General features: G+C 37.9%; 1 protein-coding gene across 1 annotated transcript in view; it reads left to right on the top strand.

The window, feature by feature from the left end:
* Positions 1-12,485, top strand: part of TFAP2D (transcription factor AP-2 delta) — a 55,561-nt gene extending 43,076 nt beyond the window's left edge. Inside the window, exon 8 of the mRNA XM_045844104.1 lies at positions 12,266-12,485. Coding sequence (XP_045700060.1) covers positions 12,266-12,485 — 220 coding nt within the window. The remainder of the gene's footprint in view (positions 1-12,265) is intronic.
* Positions 12,486-24,620: the final 12,135 nt, after the last annotated feature.

Consider the following 24,620-nt stretch of genomic DNA (forward strand, 5'->3'; position numbering starts at 1 on the left):
TCTGAGTTTCTCTGCCTGGCCCATTCATACCTATTTCCTTTAGTGTTTCACATATGTCATGCATTCCAGTCAGCTCAACTAGTGTCATCTGAGTGCTGTGTGCTTGGCAACTTGCTGAAGAGATCTTTCTTTTTACTTGAACCTGAGAATGTTTGGTCTTTCCCAGAAAGTGTACAATGTGCGTATTCTCCCCCCCACCAACTTTGGAGGGGAAGGTGACAGGGAAGGTAATCTGGAGTGGATGAATTTCTCAACCTTGCAAAAGTATTTTTTAGTGCCAGAAGAGAAATGAAGAAATTTTAATTAAATCTCCAATCCCCAAAGAAAACATCATGAAATAAATTACACAACTAAACTTAGGCTTTTAAAAAAGATTTTTAAAATTTATTTTTAGAGAGGGGGGAAGGAGGAAGAAAGAGAGGAAGAGAAACATCAATGTGTGGTTGCCTGTCATGCGCCCCCTACTGGGGATCTGGCCTGCAACCCAGGCATGTGCTCTGACTGGGAATTGAACCAGGACACTGGTTCGCAGGCTGGCACTCAATCCACTGAGCCACACCAGGCAGTGCTAAGCTTAGCATTTGAGAAATAAAATGATTAAGCCTCCTTCAGGATGTTCTGCCCTGTTCAAGGGGACATATAAGCTCATTTTCTTTAAGAATATTGGAGATCCTGAGCCTAACGTGAAGAAAAAAAGAATCCTGTGTTTTCCAAACTTCAGATCCTTTGTGTAGGGTTGAAATCAAACTTTAAAACTTGAACTCCAAGAGTGCCATTTTCAGGTATGAAAAAAAGAAAACATACTTGTCAGGTCTTATTCATCAGTTAAGTAAGCAAGGATAGTCTGTATTTACAGACAAGAAAAGAGTCTCTCTTGAAGTAAAACTCACTAGCAACAATATTGACTAAAAATAAAACAGGCTGCAGTTTTCACTTCCTTAACAGACAAATGGAACCATAATGCACTTCTAGTATGAATCTACATTAAATCACTTACATTCACTTGACAGTAGTAGGAAGTTAAAGAATTAAATCAGTTGCCAGTAGTCATTGTACTTCACAATAGCAAATGCTGCAGGAGATACATACATAGAAGCAGGTCATTTGATGACATTTTTATGGATTTTTAGGTTCAGCATGTAGGAGGTTAGTAACTCAAATAAAAGAAACCAGAGGTAATGGTTTAGTTTTGAAATTTTTATTTATTTATTTTTGGACAGAGAGGAAGGGAAAAAGAAGGAGAGGGAGAGAAACATTGATGGTAACACATTGACCTGGCTGGTTGCCTTTTGCATGCCCCCAACTGGGGACGGGCCTGAAACCCAGGCATGTGCCCTGACTAGGAACTGAACCAGTGACCTTTCTGTTTTTAGGACAATGCCCAACCCACTGAGCCATACCCTTCAGGGCACAACTGTTTCTAATAACAAGTTGCAAACATGGCCTGCAATAATTACATGCAAATAATTGATTTTGGGGAATGCATACCTTGGGGAAGAACTTTGGTAAATCTTTATTTAAATAATTTCTGGTTTTTGAGCTATGGATTGGGGACCAGTCAAAGGGAGAAGGCGCAAGACTCTGGGACACACTCAGGATAGATGTCAGGGGGCCTAGCTCAGTCTTCCCCGGTCACCAGCTGGAAGTGTGGATTTAGAGCAGTCACTGTGCCAGTCCAGGCTCTGCATGTTCTTCTGTAAATCAATGCAGTCAAGCTGGATGATCTCTAAAGCTCCTGTAGCCCAGTGATGTTTCCCCCATTGCCGATTTACTGCTGCACTTTACATTTTTATTTGTGCTATATTTCCATATGATCTCCTTTCTTCTCCTTATGTTTTAGCCACTCATTTATTTTAAAAAGTTAACATTTAAATAACTGTTAAATGTTTTTTAGCAAAAACATGGGAGTTCTAACATTAGTGTCGCAATTCCCCTATACTACAGAAAATATGAATGGTCTAAGGGGGAGAAATATAAGGAAATGGATTATGTATCCCCAAAAGCTCTTTCCCCAATGTGGAAAAAAAAAGCAACAGGATACAAATATCAAAAAAATGTCTTTACCTTCAAAAAGTTGACTTGGATGTGGTTGACTTTGGTCTCTCCTAATGTGTTGGCAGTGATTGGATCCTTAACCTCTTTTTCTAATGAGCTGGATTGAAGTAAAATGGAACCCCCAGAACCAATTCCATTTTGGGAACTCAGAGTTAGTGGCTGAGAAGAGCAGGAGGAACATGACCTTTGGCGGATGAGGGACAACACATCTCCCAATCCGGCAGAGACTCAGGGCAGTCCCAAACACATGTCTCCACACCATGTTTCATAGAGCACTACTCCTGTGAGATGTGCCTTAAAAGTGTCTCACAATCAAGTATTTCTTGGAACAAGAAACCCTGACTGTTACACTCCCCTTGAAGTATGCCAGTGCACATTAGCATGTCAAAGGCTCCCAGCACCTTTTGAATGGAACTATTTTTGAATGGAAGGAATACTTAGTCCCATGTTTTCAAAACTGGATCACAGAAACTTATTTTCCCTCAGAATACTTATTAACATTCCTTAGGTCTCAGGTTCTATAGAAGTTCTTGGGGGAAATGCTGAAGAACTTCATCATCCTCCATTTCCCCAAAATGATAGCAGACATGGTAGTTTGGTGTTATTCCTAGGCCCTAAGAGGACACTCCAACTCCCTAGCTGCATTTAAACTGTTTTAAAAATACTGATGTTTTGGATCCACCTCCAACCCATTAAAGCAGGATCTTTGGGGTGGGATCCACACATTGGTATTTTCTTAATTAAGTTCCCATATATTTAGGGTTGAGAACCACACCATGAAGGAGCCACAGAACATTTCTAAGTGTGCTGTGAGGGCCTTGCTAATGAGGAAATTTCAGTGATTTATAGCCACCAAAGAACTATATACCTTATATGTGCACCTTAATTAAACTACATTTTAAAATCACTTGGGACCATGGGATAATATAAGAAGATAAATACATTCAGCCAGTTTCCCTTTTTCTCTATCTCCTCAATCAGTTAGGCTACAAAGGATAGACATCATCAAGTTCTAGGAGGATAGGACCCAGCTACTTTCCTCCCGGGGAGGTCATTCTCCATGGCCTATATTCAGGGGTTGTGCTGCTTCAGAGAGATGTAGGGCCTTACCCTCAGAGCTCTGAAAAGAAGGAAGGTTTTGAAAAGAAGCTCCACAATCCTTTGCCCACATTCTCCAGGGTCTGTTTCCCAGCCTCCTGCCCTCACAGCTGTTCCCATGAGCTCAAGAAGGCACCAAAAACAATAGTGGGGATATAGACTGAGCCTAGGGCTATATTTGGACCTAAACCTGCAGTAGCTGAATAATCCAGCAGAGGAGGAAAAGAAGCTTGTCTTCCCTTTAAATCTTGCTGCTTGCATGACTGCCCGAGGCCAAAAAAGAGAACTGAAGTTGATGACAGTGGCATCTGTATGCAATTCGGAAAAATCAAAGATATATGATTGCAAACACCCACTTGAATAATGCAACATAACAAAATAATAGTAATAATAGCCCAAACTATTTCAACCTTGCCACATATCAAATCAATGGAGGAAGAGAAGTTTGCTTGTCAAGGTAGAAATTTGAAATTTGACAAAATGAAATTTGCTTTTACTCTAATTACCTGAATGATGATGGTAGTTGGCTATTTTCTCTTGATTTTCAGTCTTCTAGTTTGTAGCATAATAGTATCTATTACTTCCAGCATTTTGTGGATCAAAGAAAGCTAGGAAAAAAACATCCAGGGTTGTCAGACACAACTGGGTGATCCAGACTTCAGTGGCCAATACTAATGAGGCTTTCTTCTTTTCTTTTTTTTAATTAGCTATTGTTCAGTTACAGTTGTCCTCATTTTTCCCCAGTTACTCTCCCCCACCCTGTCCCCTCCCACATTCAATCCTCCCCCCAACCCCGCCCTGTTGTCTTTGTCCATTTGTCCTTTATGCATGTTCTTTGCCCCTTCCCCTTCTTTTCCCCATTGTCCCCTCCCCCCTCCCCTCGGGTCACTGTAAGTTTGTTCTTTATTTCCCTGTATCTGGTTCTATTTTGCTTGCTCGCTTGTTTGTTTTGTTAGTTAGGTTCCACTTATAGGTGAGATCTTATGATATTTGTTTTTGACCACCTGGCTTATTTCACTTAGCATAATGCTCTCCAGTTCTATCCATGCTGTCTGCTGTTGCAAATGGTAGGAGCTCCTTCTTTCTTTCTGCTGCATAGTATCCCATCGTGTAAGTGTACCAAAGTTTTTTTAATCCACTCATTTACTCATGAGCACTTAAGTTGCTTCTAGCACTTGGCTATTGCAAATTGTACTGCAGTGAACATTGGGGTGCATAGGTTCTTCTGAATTGGTATTTCAGGTTTCTTAGAGTATAATTCCTGCAGTGGAATTGCTGGGTCAAACGGCAAGTCCATTTTTAGTTTTTTTGAGGAATAATGAGGCCTTCCTTTTCTTTTCAACACATATCAACTCAGTATTTGCTTAGCAGGTAGAAAGAATATGCTGGAACCCAGGCCATACTCTTACTAAGGTAGGAAGAATCCAGGGGATGATTCCACAGAAGTTTGCTTTAGGCTATGTTTTAGAAAATTGCTTCAGTGATTTAATTTAAATTAGTTTAGACAAATCAGTAATGATGAAGCAATTTTCAAGGACTATTACAATATTTAAACAGCTTTGTAACTCTTCTCTAGCTTACAACAAGGCTAGTGAAAGGTAAACCATATTTACTCAGATTAAGGAAAGTAAAATAACTCTTGTGCCTCTGGTAGATTTTCCATTTAGAATCCTATATTAACTTCCATTTCAAATAAACAATGAAGGTTTTGAGATTTTAAAAATAAATATATAAAGCCTTGGCCCTGAGAAAAAAATGCCCTTAACCAAGGATCGCAAGGTATGAAGAAAAGTTTATGAAATTTTTATTGTATGGCAGTTTATTGATAGTGCTCATCATTAATGTCAAGTATAGCCATGTTCCCTTTCATGATGGGGATACTTTCTGAGAATTGCATCCTTAGGTGACTTCCTCATTGTGTGAACATCATGGAATGTACTTACAGTAACCTAGGTTGTGTAGGACCGTTGTACATTGTCTGTCATTGACTGAAACATCATTTTGTGGCACATGACTGTAGTTTATAAGTATAAACACTGTGTTAAGGATGGAGTGTCACTAACATCTGATTAGCAAAACTACACAGGAGAAAAGAAGGATTATAATTCATTGTCTTTCAAATAGCAGTCTCTCTCTTTCATCCTCTATTATTTTTTTCATTTCTGAGTCTCGATTTCTTCCGTTTTAACCCTACTGATAGAGAATACAGTTTGAACTGTTGCAATATAGTTTCCTTTTAAAAGTTAAATTCTGTATCAAAACTTAATCAGGTCAAGTCCATTGGTCAAGAAGAGGTTAGAAAGCCACCTCATAAAAAGGCAAAAGCAGTTTAAGTCCACAGGTGTGCACACACACACAGTCTCTCCTGTAAAGGTTTTCTACCCCCTGGTGTCCCTTCCATTGCTGAAATGTGAACATGTCCTAACAGTCATGGGAGAAGTCATAAAGTAGAGCCTCACTTCTGGATCAAGCACATAGTTACTACCTTCCTGAACTCAGCCTATTAAAGAGATGGTTTATGTTGCAGAAAGATGCTCTAGAGAATGTTAATTGGGAAGGCTAGCAAAATAGGAGTTTTTAAAACCATGAATAAAATTAAGAAGATGACTGTTAAATATAAGTTACATTTTCTGTAACATCAGGTGCCATAAACAACAGCAGCCTAGATTTTCTCAGCAGGTGATTATATTGCTCACAGTCAGTTGTCAGAACCTTCCTGTTCTTCAGTGCAAAATTAGTAATGGGAAATGAAATCAATGAGCTGGAATCTAGTTAGAGACAGAAAGAATGGTTTAAAGTAAATACAGCTACCAAGCCTGACTAGCTAGGATCCAAACCTCAAATTTGGACCCGTGCTTTTTTAGTTTAGGCTTACTACTTTGGCAAGACATTTTCCTAAGAATTACTCTTCAGTCAGATCTCTCTCAGCGTACTACAAGTGGATGTGTTTTCCTTAATCTCCCCTAAATTTCACATCATTGATTTTGGCCCACCAACTAAGCTTTTTACCACATTAAGGTATTTCTGCACGTTGGTTCTACTATCCAATGCAGGAATTTTCCTCTCTATTTTAATGCCAGCCATTAAGTTACAAATCCATGATGCCTTCAACCACATTGTCAATTAACATGTTGAGCAGAGTGGAATTAATGAGAGAGTGTTGCAATGCTCCCCTGGAGATGTCCTTCAAGGTTGACAACTGCCCTTAAGTCCACACTTCGTGTTTCATTGTCCAACCAGCTGTGACTCTTCCTTACTCTGCTGTCATCTAGCTCACCCCCAGCCCCCAATTTATCTCATGGCATTTTGGGAGAATTTGGGAGATTCATTGCTAAAATTCTAGAGTAAGTTGCACTGGTACTGCTCTAATAACAGTTGCACTGTTACTGCTCTTTCTACTTTTATAGAAAAATAATTAGTACAGTTACTTTATTGGGTTCCTTATGGAACTAGGCAACCTTTCAGTGATCACCTCCATGTTTTTAAATGTTAACACTTCAGATTTGTAATAATTCCATGAATAAATTGTGATGAATCCCTTCACTTTAAACGATGAAAAGAATCTATTGATGTGGATAAACCTCAGAGGAATTACATGAAGTGAAAAGAAGGAGTCAGAAAAGTCTATGGACTTTATCATTCAATTTAGATGACATTTATGGGGAAAAGTACAAACTCTAAGGATAGAGATTAGAGCACTGAGTCTCAGTAGTGGGGGTTGGGGAGAGTGAATTCTGGAAAGAAGCATAAGAACACTGTTTGGATAATGGGAGTGATTACATAACTCTGAGTTTGTAGGTATCCAGTGAACTATATACCTAAATAGCATAAATATTACCATATGTAAATTCAAACCAAATAAGCCTGATTTTAAAAATATCTCATTACAAGAAATTTGTTAAGGGACTAAGTAAACATAATTTAAAAACCCAGAGTTTCTCAAATCTGTCTCCTTTTCCCCTACTTTGGTTATGAAAGCATGTTTCTCTATTCCATCTCACTACTTCCTCTCATCGCCCATGGTTTTTCAAACATAACCTAACTCCAGTGTTTTAGAAACACATTCTTATGTTTTCTTTATCCTAAAATAGGAGATTCCTGTACTTAAAAAGTCTCAACTCAGTTATGCTATTGACAGTTTTAAGAAAGCAAAGCATCTTAATTACCATTTAATCTTTCATATGCAAGCATAGCATTATCTCCCCCAAGCCTTGGGCCTATTCCTGCATTATTTCTCTTCCTCATTCTTGAAATAAAACTTCAAAGCCTACTGACCTGGACATCAGAGACTGCTAAATGGAACCAAGGAAGCTTGAGCCTTTGTAACCTCAAATGATTCCACACACTGAAGTCCCCACCCATTCTCCAGAAGGCTGCTGCCTCCTGCAGGTTATTGTTACCCAAATGCTGGCGGCAGACAAGCTCCCGAAGGGTGTAGGTTGACTAGTGCCCCACCTCAGCCTTGTTTGTTTTGTTTCTCCTTTCGTTTGTGGTTTGTTCTCACTTTGTTTTAACACTCTTTATATTTTTTTAAGATTAGACTATAACTATGGTTACCAATTTACAGTGAGAGCCAAAAGCACAATTTTTTAGAGATACAAAGCTTCTTATTTGCCACTTACATTACAATTTGGTGAATTTTGATGGTCACTTATACTGTAAGCCACCCTCCCTCTTCTTCACTTTGGTGACTGAGTTCTTACCTTCATGGGTCTATTTTCTTCCCCATTGTCTTCTGTCTGCCTATTTTACATTTTTAGAGGAATGTTACTCCTTTCTCCTCAGAATTCTATTTAAGTCCTCTCATCACTTTGTCAGGAGCACATATTTTTCAATATTGTGATCAAGGGATCAGGAAATTAACACCTTTTTTTACAAGAGCCTCCAAGGAGCTTTGAGTGGACTTTGGACAAAAAGAAGAATGAGGAACAAAGGTACCCAACTAAGAATGACCATCATAGGTTTGAGGATGGAGAGGACACAAGCCTGAAACAAGCTTTTAAAAATAAAGTGATAGAACACATGATTAAAAAGGATGAAGAAAAGATATCTGGGAAATGTAAATGTGTTAGGAAATCAGATACAACATTTGTATCCTCTGCTACTGCTCTGCAAAAATGTTTAAAATGTGTCATAAAGATGTCACATTGCTAGTTGTCTCTTTCATTTGTCTCATTGAGGATAAATTTTATATAAATTTGAATTTAGAACTTCTAGATTTTGACTACCTACTTCAAACCATCATGGCTACTATTTAACTCAGGTAATATTTGCTTATGAAATGCTCTCTGATGTTAATCTTATGAAAATATATGCAAATGTCAAGTATAACTTAAATATTAACTCTGTGGTTAAAAACTAATATTTTCTAAAGTCAAAATCCAATCTTTGTTTTGAAAGACTTTGGAGATTTGGAGTGGGTTACCTGACTATTGTTTGTTTTCTGTCTAACACTGAAAGTCAGCATTGTCAGTTTTCTTTTTCTTCTGTTTTTCTGTATATTCTATATTATTCCTCTTTTTCTTTTTGTAGGTCACTAAGTGTGAGATATATACCTGTTTTTCTGCAGTGTTTTGGGGCTAACAGAATGTCATGATATTCCCAGAAATTTTTTAATCACCCTGTGATTTTACACTTTTTTGTGTGCTATTCTAATACAATATTAGACTATTTTAGTTATTTGAATTCATAAACTTCACTGAAAATTGCTAGAACAGAGGCTATCCTTTGCATTTAGAATCATCCTATGTGGTGTGCCATGCATATTTTTTGTTGTACAAGTAACGTTAAATTAAGGAAACTAACAAAATTTACATAATTTTTTAAAAAGATTTTATTTATTTATTTTTAGAGAGAGAGGAAAGGAAGGAGAAAGGGAGAGAAACATCGATGTGTGGTTGCCTCTCTACACCTCTCACTGGGGACCCAGCCTGCAACCCAGGCTTGTGCCCTGATTGGGAATCAAACCAGAGACCCTTTGGTTCACAGGCTGTCACTCCACTGAGCCACACCAGCCAGGGCAAAATTTACATAATGTTTTTAATGTTGAAAGAAAGCAATTCAAGTAATTACTTTTCTTATGTTGAATATTCCACAATCAATTTTTGTCTTCTCTGTTAAGCTCAGTGGTCTTCCAACTTCCATCACCTTCTGTCCATGTCCTGCATTTTAAGAAAAGCATGATAAGCATTAATAATGATGAATTGAAGCTTAGAGTTGGAAAGAACTTTGCAGATGTTCTAGTTATACCTTTGTCATTTTACAAGGTTACATAACTTCAGAAAGTGAATCACAAATCAGAAAGTGACTAAGGTCGGAGCCAATGCAAAGACTTGGTACACCTAGTTCTCAATGCAGGGCAGAGATGACAATGCAACCTGCTAATGAGCAGGTACATATTTTAGAAGCCAGAAAGGCCATCAGCCAAGAAAGATACCAGCTTAAGAATCTTTCATTATGGTGACAACTTTTCTGGACATGGAGAATTAAAGCATTTATACAGACCTATCCATTTTGTAGTTGATTTTTAAAGCCATGGTTTTATACAGGAAAGTGAACAGGAAGAATTAACATCTTCTGGGCCTCAAGTCTGCCTATAGAACAAAGTTAGAGAAATAAGCTAAAAGTACCAACATATTGTGATTTTTCAAAGGAAAGGAATAAAACACACCCTCAGCCTAAGAAGAACATAAACACAAAGGAAATACGGAATATCAGATTTCCCTGGGAAATTATTTAACTTCTCTAGCATTAGTTTCTTCATCTATAAAATGGAGATAATAATACCCACTTACTGTTGATGCCAGGGTTATATGAGGCCATACAAAATAAAGCAGTGGTCAGAACTCACACGTTGGCTATTAACTGTAGTATTTAACCTAGTAAAAATAAATTCTGCATATTTAGCTATAGATGATGAAGGCAGTCACAACCAAGAGGATGTAGAAGTAGAGAGGAAAATAAAATAAATCTAATGATACAAGGTACTCTAAAACAGGAATAAAGCACAAGAAAAGAGGTAGTTTGTACCCAGAGCCAAACATCTACACATCAGTGGATTGCTTCACTCAGTTCTTTTTGTGGGTACAGCCATGATTAGTTCCTCCACCTCTCCAGTCAATTGCATTTGTTGTCCAGACTCTCTGATAGATACTAAAGCATATACATTCCTCTCTAGTTATCTCATTGTAGAAATGGAGTGGAAGTCAGTATTCCTGCTCAGCAGTGCAAGATACTGCAGCAAAGATGTGTGTACGCTTGAACTATGATAATATCCCGACATTACAAATTGGGTATACTTAGTTGCCCAAACACTGACCATTCTTGTTTTCTTTTTTTTTTAAGATTTATTTATTTATTTATTTATTTATTTATTTATTTATTTATTTATTTATTTTTAGAGAGGGAAGGGAGGGAGAGAGAGAGAGAAACATCAATGTACGGTTACTGGGGGCTGTGGCCTACAACCCAGGCATGTGCCCTAACTTGGAATTGAATCTGCGATACTCATTCTTGTTTTCTTAATAACAGGATACTGAAGGGGATTTTTCCCTTTTTAGTGTATATGAATTATGATCTAGGCATAGGCCAAGCTTTGTAAAATGTCCAGATGAAAGATGCTAGTAACCTGTGCAGTATAATGAGGGATATGCAGAAAATCTTACCCTCACCCTTAAAATCCCACAGCCAACAATATTTATCGTTTATTGAACATATGCTGTAGGTCTGGCCATATTCTGAGCCCACTAAATGGATTAATATAAACAATTCCCTTGGGTACATCCTATTGTTATCACTACTGAGACATATCAGTAGGCTGCATTAGACCCTAAGTCCCATTCTTTTAAAGTCCCTAAGTCCCACCATTTTAAAGTTTCATTTTAAAGCAATGAAAATCTCATTATTTTTGTTCCTGAAGGTTATATACTCTAAGAGGGGTCACTAGCTAATTAACATATTTTGGAGGATAGTTCTATCTGATTTAAAAACTGCTAAAGCCATAACAACGATAGCAACCTAGGACTTGTAAGTAGTTAATAGTTTGGTTTTTTTAATATACTATATATAATATGCATATGGACTGTTATACTATACATAGTATATTACATATTGTGTATATTATGTATATTATATATTATATGTAGTCTATATAATAACTTTATATACCATGTCATATATATGCTATAACATATGCATAATATATGTCAAGCATGTTTTCCTGTGTTATTACAAGTATGAATTATGGGGAGCAATCTGGCTTTAGTACTTTAGAAACAGTTGACCAGTGGCACAATATGGGTCACTTCTTTTCACAAGAAGAGTAAATCTGCACTTACTTGTCCAACTAGAAATGATATTTGTCATGGTTGGAAGGGCTACCTGTACTGAAGTTGCCATGATACCTACACATGCTCATTAGTTATGATTATTAGTTAATTAGCTGCTAAAGCCCAAACACAGAGTGGTTTACATAAGATAGAATTTTATTTTTTTCTCAGTAAAGAAACTGGGGCTGAGTGGGTTCTTTCCATCTTGTTTTGTTACCAACACCAGGGTGATTATCCTCATCTGCATGGCTGCATAACTATTTTGAGAGGACCCAGTTTCACTTTAAGCAGGTGGAAGGGTTAGTCCCATGTTCAAACATCGCTGCCGGGGTAAAATTCAATTACTATGAAGAAAAGAAGGATGAAGTCAGAAACAACCATCAGGCATGCTCAGCCAATTTTGATTTCTTCTTGTATGATCTATGCCCATACAAGCATGGCTATCACTCTGAAATGAGATGGTTCCCACACATAGAAAGTTGTATTTTCTGATTTTCTTAATGAGATGGAGAACCAGAGTCAAGTCATGTGTTAAATACTCAGATTTGATAATAATTATTGCATGTCAGACCTATCAGGGATAAACCTTCTTCCAAATACATCCCAATTTCTTACCATCAAAAGCAGTACACTGACTTGTGTTCTACCTTCCACAGTGCCTGGCACCACTCAGGAACATAATACATGCCTGTTGAATTGGTTGATGTGGATTGATGGTGGATTTGTTATCCTATATCATATTGCAAGTTGTTCATCTCTTTTTCCCTACTACTTCTCATTTCCAGTTTGATCACTCATGGCTTTGGGACTCCAGCAATATGTGCAGCCCTAAGCACTTTCCAAACAGTCCTCAGTGAAATGCTGAACTACTTGGAAAAACACACTACCCACAAAAACGGCGGAGCGGCAGATTCTGGCCAAGGACATGCCAACTCGGAGAAAGCCCCCCTGCGGAAAACTTCAGAAGCTGCGGTGAAAGAGGGCAAAACAGAAAAGACAGACTAGCTGCATCAAACAGAATCTATTTCCAGAGAGTCTTGCTGCTGATATTTTTTCTAATATATATATCATTGAGGGTGATTAATCTTCAGTGGACTAAATCTCGACCCTCCCCTGAACTGTCATAAAAAACAAAAATGGAAATGAAAAATGAAACAAAAAAGGACAAAACCACAAAAAAAGAGAAAAAAAGGAAAACAGCAGTGTAACTGTGTGATGAAATTGTCACTTTTTAATTTTATGTTATGATAAACTCCTTTTGTGCACGTAATTTATTGTTCTGAATTATACACATCACAGTTCTAAGCACTTCTGGACTTTGGAGAGGCAGCACATGCTTTTTCACATCTGACTGATGCACTTTCTTACCCAGCGTCATAGGTAGGGATCAGAAAGCATGACCAAACTGGAATTCACCACCAGAGCTAACAGCTCCAATCTTTCTTGACTTAATTCCCTGTAACAAGAGTGCCTCTTTCCATTAACTAGAACACTCTGGCAATCAATCCATCAATAAATATTTTGGGAGCTCAGAATGGCAGTCATGAATCTTTGTCCTGTAAATTGACAGAAATTGTAAAATTTTGGCCACCCCCAGCCCTCTTAACTACCAGTGCCTTGGTGGTATTTAAAAATTCCAGGAAATGCTGTCCCCTCTGTGTATGACTATTCTCACCTCACCCTAAATCCTTTTGTATTTTTCCCCAGTAGCTAAGAAGAGAGTCGGCATAATATTGAAAAGAGAAGTAATAAATGAACTCCTCTACCCATTCTCATATACCCAACCTAACAGCTGGAGAAACAGACTGCACTTAATGGGTTGGGGCAGGATGGATACAGGAAAGGGTAGCTTTGCCACCTGGTCTCCCAATGGGAAGCAGTGGGATTGTGTAGCCTGGAAATGCTTGGGAATAGGAGCAGTGATCTTTCCAGGAGGCCCCACCCCTCAGAGACAGGAGAGGAGCCCAGGGCACCACTGGAGGTCCACTGAAGTGCTGGTGGCCAATGGTTGTATGATTTGAATGAGCGCCCCCTTTTTTCTACCTTCGTGCATTTTCTGTCTGCCCAATAGCTGTGTTCTAAACCTTTAGAAGCACAGAATCATTCAGGTGTGTGTTTAATTAAAAGAAAAAAAAAACAATAATCAGAGAAGATTTTTGCTTTTAAGATGATGCTTCCTTTTTTTTTTTTAGCTTGTTCTTATAGCATCATTGTTCTTTAGTTAAGATACGAAAAACAAGAGGATCTAGGCTGTAAAGGCCAGAGGATAATTGAGTGAAAGGACCAGTTAAACCAGAAAGTGTCAATAAACCTGATTGGTACCACATTGTTCTAGCCTTTCTACTGTTAATTTTTTCCAACTGCTAAGCAAATAAAGATATAAGTCATCATCTATGAAAAAATACTTTAATAATGTGTGGACACAACACAGTGTAGCATGAAAATATTGTCCTCTTATTAACATATTTCAATTACTTTTGCTAAGTGTCTTCCATAATATAGTCCCATGGGGAGTATTGGTAGTATTTTGAATTGGGAGGAAATTGCTCAAGATTTTTTATGTAGAGATCACAAGAAAAGTATTTTTATCTAACAATAATTCTTAAAATTATTTGACTTTTGTCTTCAGTCTTGTATAGAAAAGAACCATAACCAATAAAAATCTAAATTTTCTAGATTAAATTCAATTAACAGACATTACTAAGGAATTCTATGATAAAGGGGTTTTATAATTACACAGGAGAAAGGCTTAAAATAAAGAAATGAATTGTGATTTCACATGTTTAGATCCATTTTGAAAATTTTACCATTATTTAAAGCTTAATTTTTTTAATAAAATAGAATAAAGCTGAGATTCTGCTGCAGTTCCAAATTTCATCACAAAATAAATTATTCCATTTTACATGAAATTTTCCACATTGTAAATTATACATATGAAAAATGATGAATATTTCAGTTCATAAGTAGTAGGAAAGCTATATACTAATAATGTGGACCACTAATATTTCCTTAATAAAATTTCCACATTAACTTTCTTTCATTCTTTTTATTATTAACAATGCATATGTATTTTATATGGCTTTTTGATATGCATATCTGCTAGGTACTTAATGTAGTTATACACCATGTCAAATATTCACCAATAATCAGATGAAAAATTAGGTCTGGCTTATAGTACCAGCTTATTTCCCCACCCATAGCTGTGACTAGTTGGGGTTCTTAATACCTCAGTGGGGTGTTATTATTTACTAGCCTTGGAAACAAAAGTATAACTATAAATAATTACAATGCATATTATTTACCAGGACTTGGGGTGTCTTAAGAGCCTTAAATGGACAACACCCACCATTTAACTTAACCAGCCATTAGGACAGAAACAAATTGATGGACTGGTCATGTTTAGAGTCATTATTTATTATCATATTCTAATAGACATTGTTAACATACCAACTTTTGCCTTGTATATAATAGGTACTCCACACTTTTTAAATAAATGAATAAATGAATGTGTCTGTGTTCTTTGTCCAAAACGGGCCAAAGGACCTTTTACTTTTGATTGTTTTTCAATAATCCATGCGTCAATCTGGCATGCTTCTTCCATGGTAATTTATGAATAATTCTTTTTATTTGAATAAGGAAATATTTCCACTATCTCATGTTAGTGGCAAGTAGATATAGTTAATATAGAACAATAAAGAAAATTAGATATGTATCAGAATTTCAACAAAAGTCAAGTTATAGTCATTATCAGTATTATAGTTTTATAGTAATGGAAGGTAGCTCACAAAAATCTACCTGATTTTCAGTGTTATGATGAGTAATAAAGCAATGAAAAAGCCTTTCAGATTAATTATTACTTGTTCAGAAAATTGTGCCTTTCATAATTATACATAATTGATAATGACAATTAATGTAAATTTTTATATTTAACCATGTGAAAGATTAGGTCAAATTCTTCTAAAAAAGAAATGTCTGTTTTAAGGCTGTTTCAATAATCAATTTAAGAGCCTATGGCTATTTCATTAGCATTACCATTTAAGTCTGGTGGTTCTGGAAAAATAAATGAAAACTGTTATTCTACTTTTTCTTCTCTGGAAAGTAGAGAGCACTGGAAAGATGCCTCATCTTTTCTCCTGCTCACTTTTTTCAGATGTTTCAAAAATAGGAATAATTCTTTCTGACTTTGTAGTTCCTTTGTTTCCTTTCCCTCTTTTTAAGTTTATATTCTCTTCAATGTCCAGGGCATAACCTGACCCTTCAGAACTTGTAAGCATCTTGACCCTAGTGTGACAGTGATAAGCATTTGATCTTTTTTCACCTGGTGCTTTTAAGGTAAATGTGTTAATGAATTACTCTCGTTAATAATGAGTAAAACAATATAATTTCATTTTGCCATATTTTTTTCTCATTTTATGCTTCTTTGAAGGCATTTTAGACAAGCGCAATTTTTAAAATGGATCGGGATGTTCTACACAATGAGCGTGCCATCTCCCTTCAAATTGTAAACCAAGTTAACATAAGGAGGTGTGCCATGGCCTACTGACTGAGAACATAGCCTCTGCAGCTAAAATACCTGGGTCCCAATCACAGCTCTTTCATTTCCTTCTGTGTGACCTTGGGCAAGTTGCCCAACCTCTCTATGCTTCCGTTTTTCTTTCTGTAAAATGAGGGTAATAATGACACCTCCTCAGAAAATTATTGTCAGAATCAAAGAGTTAATGCATCTAAACTGAGAGCAGAACAGGGGCATGGTTAGCAATGTGTGTTAGCTATTGCCTGTAACACACAGACAAACTGTTCTTTTTATCTAGATATCAGTTCCTCAGTTTTTTGAACTCCATTTACATGGCATGCTCTGTCCTAGAGACACAGAGTAGAACAGAACATTTTTCTTGCAAATTTCTCAATCTCCTATGAAAATCCCATACATTAGCATATGGTAAGTGCTGTGATGACAAGGTGCACAAGCTGTCCCAACGTAAACCAGACCAAGGTCCAGGGAACTGCAGGGTGGGGGGGGCCTGAAGGGTAGAGAAGAGTATAGAAAATTAAGGGCAGCAGTTGTGACCAGGGACTGGAAAAGCAAAAATTAGTAATAAAGGGACTTTATGGTTCTGGGTGAATTAAAAACACTCGGCAGGATGCTATTTTGAAAACTAATAAATGCACCAAGTATTTCTGGCCATTCTTACCTTCTTCCTTTTTAGGCAACTAACATTCTGTTTGGCCTGCCTCAGGGCAGAAATGTAACCCAATGGAGTGCAGGCAACAAGAGTTGAATTTTTGTACAAGTTTTCAGTTTCAAAATTCTAGGCCCTAAGGAAGACTTGAAGTTCAAAAGTGTACCTGTCAGGACATTTTCCCTTCATACACACACACTCACCACACACAAAGGAGACCATGGTTCCCAGGTAGAGGAAAGAAAAAATAAGAGATTAATAAAAGAAAGCTTAGCTATCATTGCATCTCTCTGAGAAGGGGCTGTCCTGGTAAGGTTGGGGGCAGAGGGAACCATGTCCTCCTCTCAGAGAAAAGCCCAGGGAGGAAGAACATCCAACATAGTGAATAGGCAGAAGCAACATCTATATGCTGTGTGTCTAGGCAGGTGGTTCTCAGACAGCTTCAAGGGGTTTCTCCCAAGGAGTTTATCTCAGCATGGCATGGAGAGATCAGGATGACATGGTTTCAAGCAGAAAATAAAGAAGCAACAAAAGCATATTTCACATGGATCCAGGAGCAACCCATGCAGCTGACATACATGCAGCATGCTCACAGGTTGGACTCGAGTCACACAGGAGATACCTGAGACATGTGCCAATCAAAGAGCAGATGGGAATTCCCATGTATCAGAATCCAGTCAGGAGAACAGAATCCTCCCTATGGATTTCTAGGAGAAAGAACTTGATGAAGAGAAGTTAAATAGGTGTTAAGAGCCTGGAAGAGCAAAAATGAGACACTGAATCACCCAAATATTAGTAATTTGAAAAAAAAAAAGAGTGACCACCCCTATAACCCTATAGATGGGAAAACAAAAAGAAGGAGGTGAGGTTACTGCACCTGGGAGGTTGGAGGAGAGCATCCTCCTCCCCACAGTTGTTGCTCAAACCTGGTGGTGGTACCTCTGATGGGGTAGAGTGTGGCTAAGGCTGGGAATGCAGAAGAAGCTAGAGGCTGGAGTCGTGACCTTCCCCTTCCGCTCAAGGAGTGCTGACAGGAACTGGTAGTACATGGAGCATCTTTTCCTTTCCTTCTTCCTTTCAATTCCCAGTGTCTTCCATGGTCAGACCTGATTAGAAGCCAGGGGGCAAAGGGTTATGAGAAGAATAGTTTGCAGACTTCCAGCCCCAACATCTCTACAATGTCAACATCAGTAGATGGGGATTCAGACCACATGTTCCCCCACACAAATTGGTGCTACATAAAGCCTTCCCCACTTGACTCTGGGACATAGATGTAACCCAAGAAGATTCTGAATGGAGTTGACTAACTTTCTGCCACATTTAAAATGAGGCTCAAATATAGAAATAATGTCAGGTTATAGAAAATACAGTGCCAGTTCTCATATATTCAAAATGGAAGATAGACATTCATACTGTACTAAAAAACTATATTTTAGCTACTTTCCACTTGCATCAAAGAGGATTCAAAAAACCAAGACACTTAATAAAATTTGAAATAGCAATTTCCAATAAAAGCAGAAAAAAATTAAGTAAACATGGACATATGAGTTATTGTCAAAATCTAATGTAAGTTTTCAAAGTTGTTCTTCCTTTAACATTATGTTTCTTTAATTATTTTTTTATGTCAAGAGATATTTGAAGAATATATATTAAGATGATATTTAAGTTGATGTTTAGTCTTTCTTCCAAATCCAGTCATGATATTCTTATAGTCACTAAAAGCTAACTCTGTGCATAAATATTAGGATCTTTTATCTTCTCAGCACTCACATTCTCCCTGGACAGTATCATCTTCTACCATAATTTCAACTATCATGTCTTTTCTTGTGACAAAAACCAATAGCCATCTGACAAAGCCCATTTAGGGTCTTTGTCCTAGGTACACATCTATAGCAGGTTTGGCAAACTCTTACTGTCAAGGGTCAGATAGTAAATATTTAGGCTCTGCAGGCCATACATACAGTCTCTGTTGCAACTCCTCAACTCTGCCACTGCGTTTCTTTTCTGGATTTACAAGTGTTTTCTCTAATTAGTTAACTTTCATTTTATAGTAGGTAAGTTTTTGCTTTCTTAATGAATGACAGGATTCCACTGGAAAGAATAGTCTTCCATCCTAGAGGTTATATAGCTATTATAATGACTTTGGAAGCATGAAAGTAGCTCTAGACAATATGCAAAAAAACTAGACATGATTCTTCCAGTAAATCTTTATTTATAAAAATAGGCTAAGGGCTAGATTAGTTTGCTACCCCTAGATTAAATTTCTCAGCATGTCCTGTTGTTTGTAGCTATGTGATTAAGTTTTCTCCAGTGGGGGAGAGGAGGTGATACTTGTCATTTTCAGATTTTACCAGTAAATCCAGCCACACACTTGCCTCCATTTTATGTTCTCTTCTACCAGATGCATGAGATGATGATGAGGCCTTGGGACAAGGGTTCTCAATGTTGGCACTACTGACATTTTGGGCCAGATAATTCTTATTGTGAGGGGCTGTCCTGTGTGTTGTCAGATGTGTAGCATGTCCTTGGCTTCTGTCTACTCACTGCCAGCAGCCTCTCTTCTAGTTGTGATAACCAAAATTGTCTCCAGACATTGACAAATGTCTCCTGGGGGATAAAGTCACCCCAGTCAAGAACCACTGTCTCAGAGATGACAGAAACACAAGATAGAAAGTACCTGGATCCTAAAATGACCACACAGAAGTACACATGACTCTGACCTAAACTTCTATTATATCAAACCACTGGAATTAGGGTGGTGGGGTACAGGAGTTTGTATTTGTTACTATGTGTTAGCCTTGCCCAACCCAATGCTGATGAATTACAAATCTATATCTTCATTCCAGAATATTCTTCTGCACTCTAGATCCATATAATCAATTTCCTATAGGTAGCTCCTTATGAAAAACAGCAATCTTCAAACTGAACATATATCAACATGCAGATTCCTAATCAATCCCTTTCCTCAACCGACTTCCTCTTCATGAGTTTTCTTGTTGTTTATGATGTGCTCATACAGTTGTCCAAGACAGAAAACTTTTGTCTTCTCTCCACACACCTTCTCCCAGGACAGTATCATGTTCTCTCATAATTTCAACTATCATGTCTTTTCTTGTGGCAAAGACCAATAACCATCTAACTAAGTCCATTTAGGGACTTTGTCCTAGATACTATCTGTAGCAGGTTTGGCAAACTCTTTTTCCATCTGTCTACCCCTTCCTACAGTTAATCACTAGTTTCAGACAAATAAATATCATAGTAGCATGATAAATTACTTTTAGGGCCTAGTGATTGATGGTATGAAGTAGCCATTCTCCTAGTTCAGGGCACCATCGAATCAGGATTGCAGTAGCCTCCTACCTGGTCTGTCTGCCTCCAGGCATGCTCTTCTTTATTCCATCCTCTACACTGTAGAGAATCGTTCTAAAAAATGAATCTGGTTTGAAGATCTCAAACAAAATTCTTCATGGCTGGCTGTTGCCCTTAAAAAAAATCAAACTCTTCTAGAGGATTTTTAATGACTTCTTGGCCTGGGTTTTGCTCTCCCTCAGTCTCCTCAAGCTTTACCTTGTATCCCAGTTTCTTTCATTACATTCCCTCCTCCCCCCATTTACATACTCCATGGTTTAATCACAGTAAGCTTCTTTGAATTTCTGACACTCTCCATGATCTAAGACTTTGCCTATGTAGCCCTTTAGCTAGCAACATTACGTTCTACCCAATCTCCTTCACCAAGCCAGCTTCTACTCATCTTAAAAGTCAACAATTCAGTGCAATTCTTATGAGTTTTCTGTTGCTGCATCACATTAGCACAAACTTAATGGCTTAAATCAGCGTCCATATACTAGTGCATATTTCTATAGGCCCCAAGTCCAGCCAGGCTTAAGTGGGATTCTGCTTAGACTCTCATAAAGCTGAACTCCAGATAAGAACCAGGCTGAGCTCTTCTCGGAAGCCTCTTGGGAAGAATCCTCTTCCAAACTCATTCAGGTGGTTGGCAAGGTTAGTGCCTTGTGGTTGCAGAACTAAGGTCCCCACTTGCTTGCTGACTGCCAGCCAAGGGTGACTGTCACTCTCAGGTCTTTATCACGCTGCCCTCTCCATGTTCAAAGCCCCTGACCATGCATTGAAGCCAGCAAGTGTCTCTCAGACTTTTCCTCTGCTATTCGATAGAGAAAATACTCTGCTTTTAATGGGTTCACATCTGGAAGACCACCCAGATGATCTCCCTTTGGATTAACTAACTCATAGTTAACATATCAGTAACAATAATCACATCTGCAAAATTTCTTTGTTACCTGAGGTAACATAATTATAAATGTGTTATCACATTATACACAGAGTCCCAGGGATTAGGGTCGGAAATCTGGGAGTTCATCTTTAGAATTCTACCTACCACAGAGGCCTTCTCTGATTCTCCATACCAGGGTGCTTTTGTCTCTTTTGTGCTCCTCTACCATCATTTATCCCAGTCGTGTCACTGGTTAAAGACATTTACATAATCATTTGTTTAATACAGATGATCCCCAGTTTCCACAACAGTAAAATGAGGGTAATTATGGCATTTACATCAATAGGTTGCTATAAGAATTAAATGAATTTTTCCATGTAAAACCATGAAACATTGCCTGAGACTTCGTAAGGGCTCAAATGATGTTAGCTGTTCATATTATTGCAAATGTTGGAATTGCTAGAAGTAAATATCACCAGGTTTTGAAGAGGGCATCCATGTGTCTTGCCTATCATTGTATTCCCAGCAGCTAGCCCAGTGCCACCCTGACGTATTCCTACTTGGCAAGAATGAAGGATGGATAAATGAATATGGAATTCAAGGGCTAACCTGAGGTCTACAGGGTAATATTCCCTAAAAGAAATGGAGACAATCATAAATTAATGGGAGCACTAGATCTGTCTTCAGCTTCACAGTGCCAAGTGAAAATTGATAGGCGCAAAATATCTCGTCTTAACCCAGAAAGTCATTATCACACAGTCCCCAATGCATAAATCGTGTAAGTACATTGTTAAAACTAAGATTTAAATAAAAGAGTAATGGAAAATAAAACTGACAACTTATTGTCTCGTCTACAGAAAAGCATTCTTTGTATACCATATTATATCCTCAAACAGCACTGAAATGGGTATAAATGCTTATTGTTCCTAATTGTCCTAATTATCTATTTGAAGCCTATTTACTAACACAGTCAAGATGGATTTTTTTTTTTCTGAGGCTGGTTGAGGGAATATGGGAAAGCTACATTTCTTTTCTGGCTTCATAAATGTTTTCTCTAATTAGTTAACTTCCATTTTATAGTAGATAAGTTTTGTTTTCTTAATGAATGGCAGGATTCCACTGGAAATTATAGTCTTTCCTCCTAGAGGTTATAAAGCTATTATAATGGCTGTGAGACAGAAGACTATTATAATGGTTTTATTTAAAGGGTTTTGGAGAAGATTGTCTATGACTTCCTCTGAACATGGAGGAAAAAGCAGTCCTATGTGCAGAGAATACTACAGATAAGTTTTCCCCTGTCACCTGCCTGTATGGAAGCATGAATTTAATTGTTATCTGAACATTAAACTCCCAGAACATGTAATGGTAACTTTGGAAATTCCAGATTTCTTTGTAAATGGGTCAAACTAAAATTCTTACCATCGGCAACAAATTATATTTAATCAAAAGAGATTTTCTTGAGCCCAACATTTTAAAATAAATTCTTCTCATACTCTTCATCCAAATGAAGACCAATTAAATCTATTCATTCATTCATTCATTCATTTATTTTTCAAAAAACTTATTTAGAATTCACTATATGCCAGTCACAAGGTCAAACATATAATAGAAGATGCTAAATAAGTTCAGCAGTAGAACTTTAAATTTTACTCAATCCTTTGTTTTCATTGGTTTTATTTCTTTAAAATTCATATTAATTTCAAGTCTTAGGTCTAGGAGCTCATGCTCCTTTCCAGTGGCTATATATAGCAATTCTCATTATGTACTTATTTTTTAGGTCCTTCATCACAGACTGGAAATAGTTTATCTTATGCATTTATTTATGAATGCTCCTACAGTCTTCAAAAATCAGATTTAATGCAGCTTTCAGAAACGTATACAAATAATAACGTACTATAAATTAGAAATAGCTGGGAAATAAAAAGGCAAATTAATGGTATATTTGTAAAATAGAGCCACAAATGAAGCTAATAAAAAATAGAGTTGTGTTTGCTGTATACAACTGGCTAGGAAATCAAACTCTGAGCTTTCTAGTAGCCATGGTAGAATGATCATTAGTTCAGTTTTATGTTTGTGCCTAAGACTAAGGCAAAATTATTGTTCAGCAGAAATACAACTATTTCAGACCCTTAGGTTAGGAAAAGTCTTTGGAAAAAGAACTATGAACAACATTCAGCAGATTTGAGTTTCTAACCTCAGCACCTTTGACATTCTGGCTGGGGAATTCTTTGCTGTGGGGGGATACCCTGTGCTTTGTAAAGTATTAGACTCCCTCCACTATATGATGGTTGCACCCCTCCCCCAGCCGTGACAACCAAAAATGTCTTCGGACATTGCTAAGTGTCCTGTAGAAGCTCAAATTTCACCCCCCCACCATGTCCTGCCCATTAAGAACCATGGACGTAGATAGTAGTCCATGGTAGGCAGTCAGATAGGCATGAGCAGATTAGCAACTATAGGCCAGGTGGAGGCGTCACCCTGGGTGCCTAGCAACAGGCAAAACTATAAACCCTTGCATGACCACTCCCTTAAGAATTAATCCCTGGAGATGATATCTAGGCTTCAGCTGTGTTTTACCTCTAGGCTTGGAAAAACAACAAAACCAGGTGAAGCAATGCCATGGCTAGCAACTCCATGGCTGACATCAGGTGCCATGATAGCAATGTCATGGCTTACCAGATGCATTGATTGACTAATGACCACCTGGTGCTGACCATGACCTTGAGGAGACACACCTGGAAAGCTTATGAATATTCAATTGGGATCCTTCCCTGAGACCTCCAGATAAAAACCTTCAGGATGGGGGACCCAGTGCTCAAGCTCCAAGGACCTTCTTTTGCTTCTGTGGCTTGTTTTCTGAGCCCATTTCTTCTACAGCTCACTTCTACCTCTGTGACTTTCTAAGTAAACTTTATCTTAGAATTCAGAGCAAAGCTTTTTCACCATCTTGAAGCCTATGGAGCCTGCCAGGAACAGGATTTCTACAACAGGTATGTCTGGAAGGCGGTGGTCCAAGGCCATTTTAAGGGCTCTAAACAGGGTCTCCAGAACCAGAGGGAGCACACAGCCCTTCTTAAAATTGAAGGTGTTTATGCTCGAGATGAAACTGAATTCCATCTAGGCAAGAGCTGTGCTTCTGTGTACAAAGCAAAGAACAACACAGTGACTCCTGGTGGTAAACCAGACAAAAGCAGTCATCTGGGGAAAGGTAACTTATGCTCATGGAAACAGTGGCACAGCTCAAGCTATATTCCGAAAAACCTTCCTGCTAAGGCTATTGGACACAAAATCCATGTAATGTTGTACCCTTCAAGGATTTAAACTTACTGATAAATAAATAACAACCCTGACTGTGTGGCTCAGTTGGGGGCCCTCTGACAAAGCGAAGGATTCCAGGTTGGGGCACATGGTTGGGCTACAGGTTCAGTCCCTGGTCAAGATGCAAGAGGGAGCCAACTGATGAATGTTTCTCTCACAAGTCGATGGTTCTCATCTTTTTCTCCCTCCCTTCCCTTTCAAATAAGTAAATAAAATCTATTTTAAAGAGTAAATTAAAAAAAGAATTCAGAGCCAAGACTCAGAACTATTCCTTAGCCATAACTCAAGCACTGAGGTTGCCGAACTGAGATCCAGCCTGACTCCATGGGTCTAACACCTGGTTCTGTTTCGCTGCCTACAGATCCATCAAGGAGGAACACACTGTTGGCCTGGATAAATGACATTATAGCA

The sequence above is a fragment of the Phyllostomus hastatus genome, unplaced genomic scaffold (assembly GCF_019186645.2).
Source record: "Phyllostomus hastatus isolate PE091 unplaced genomic scaffold, TTU_PhHast_1.1 phas_contig_40, whole genome shotgun sequence".
Classification (NCBI taxonomy): Eukaryota; Metazoa; Chordata; class Mammalia; order Chiroptera; family Phyllostomidae; genus Phyllostomus; species Phyllostomus hastatus.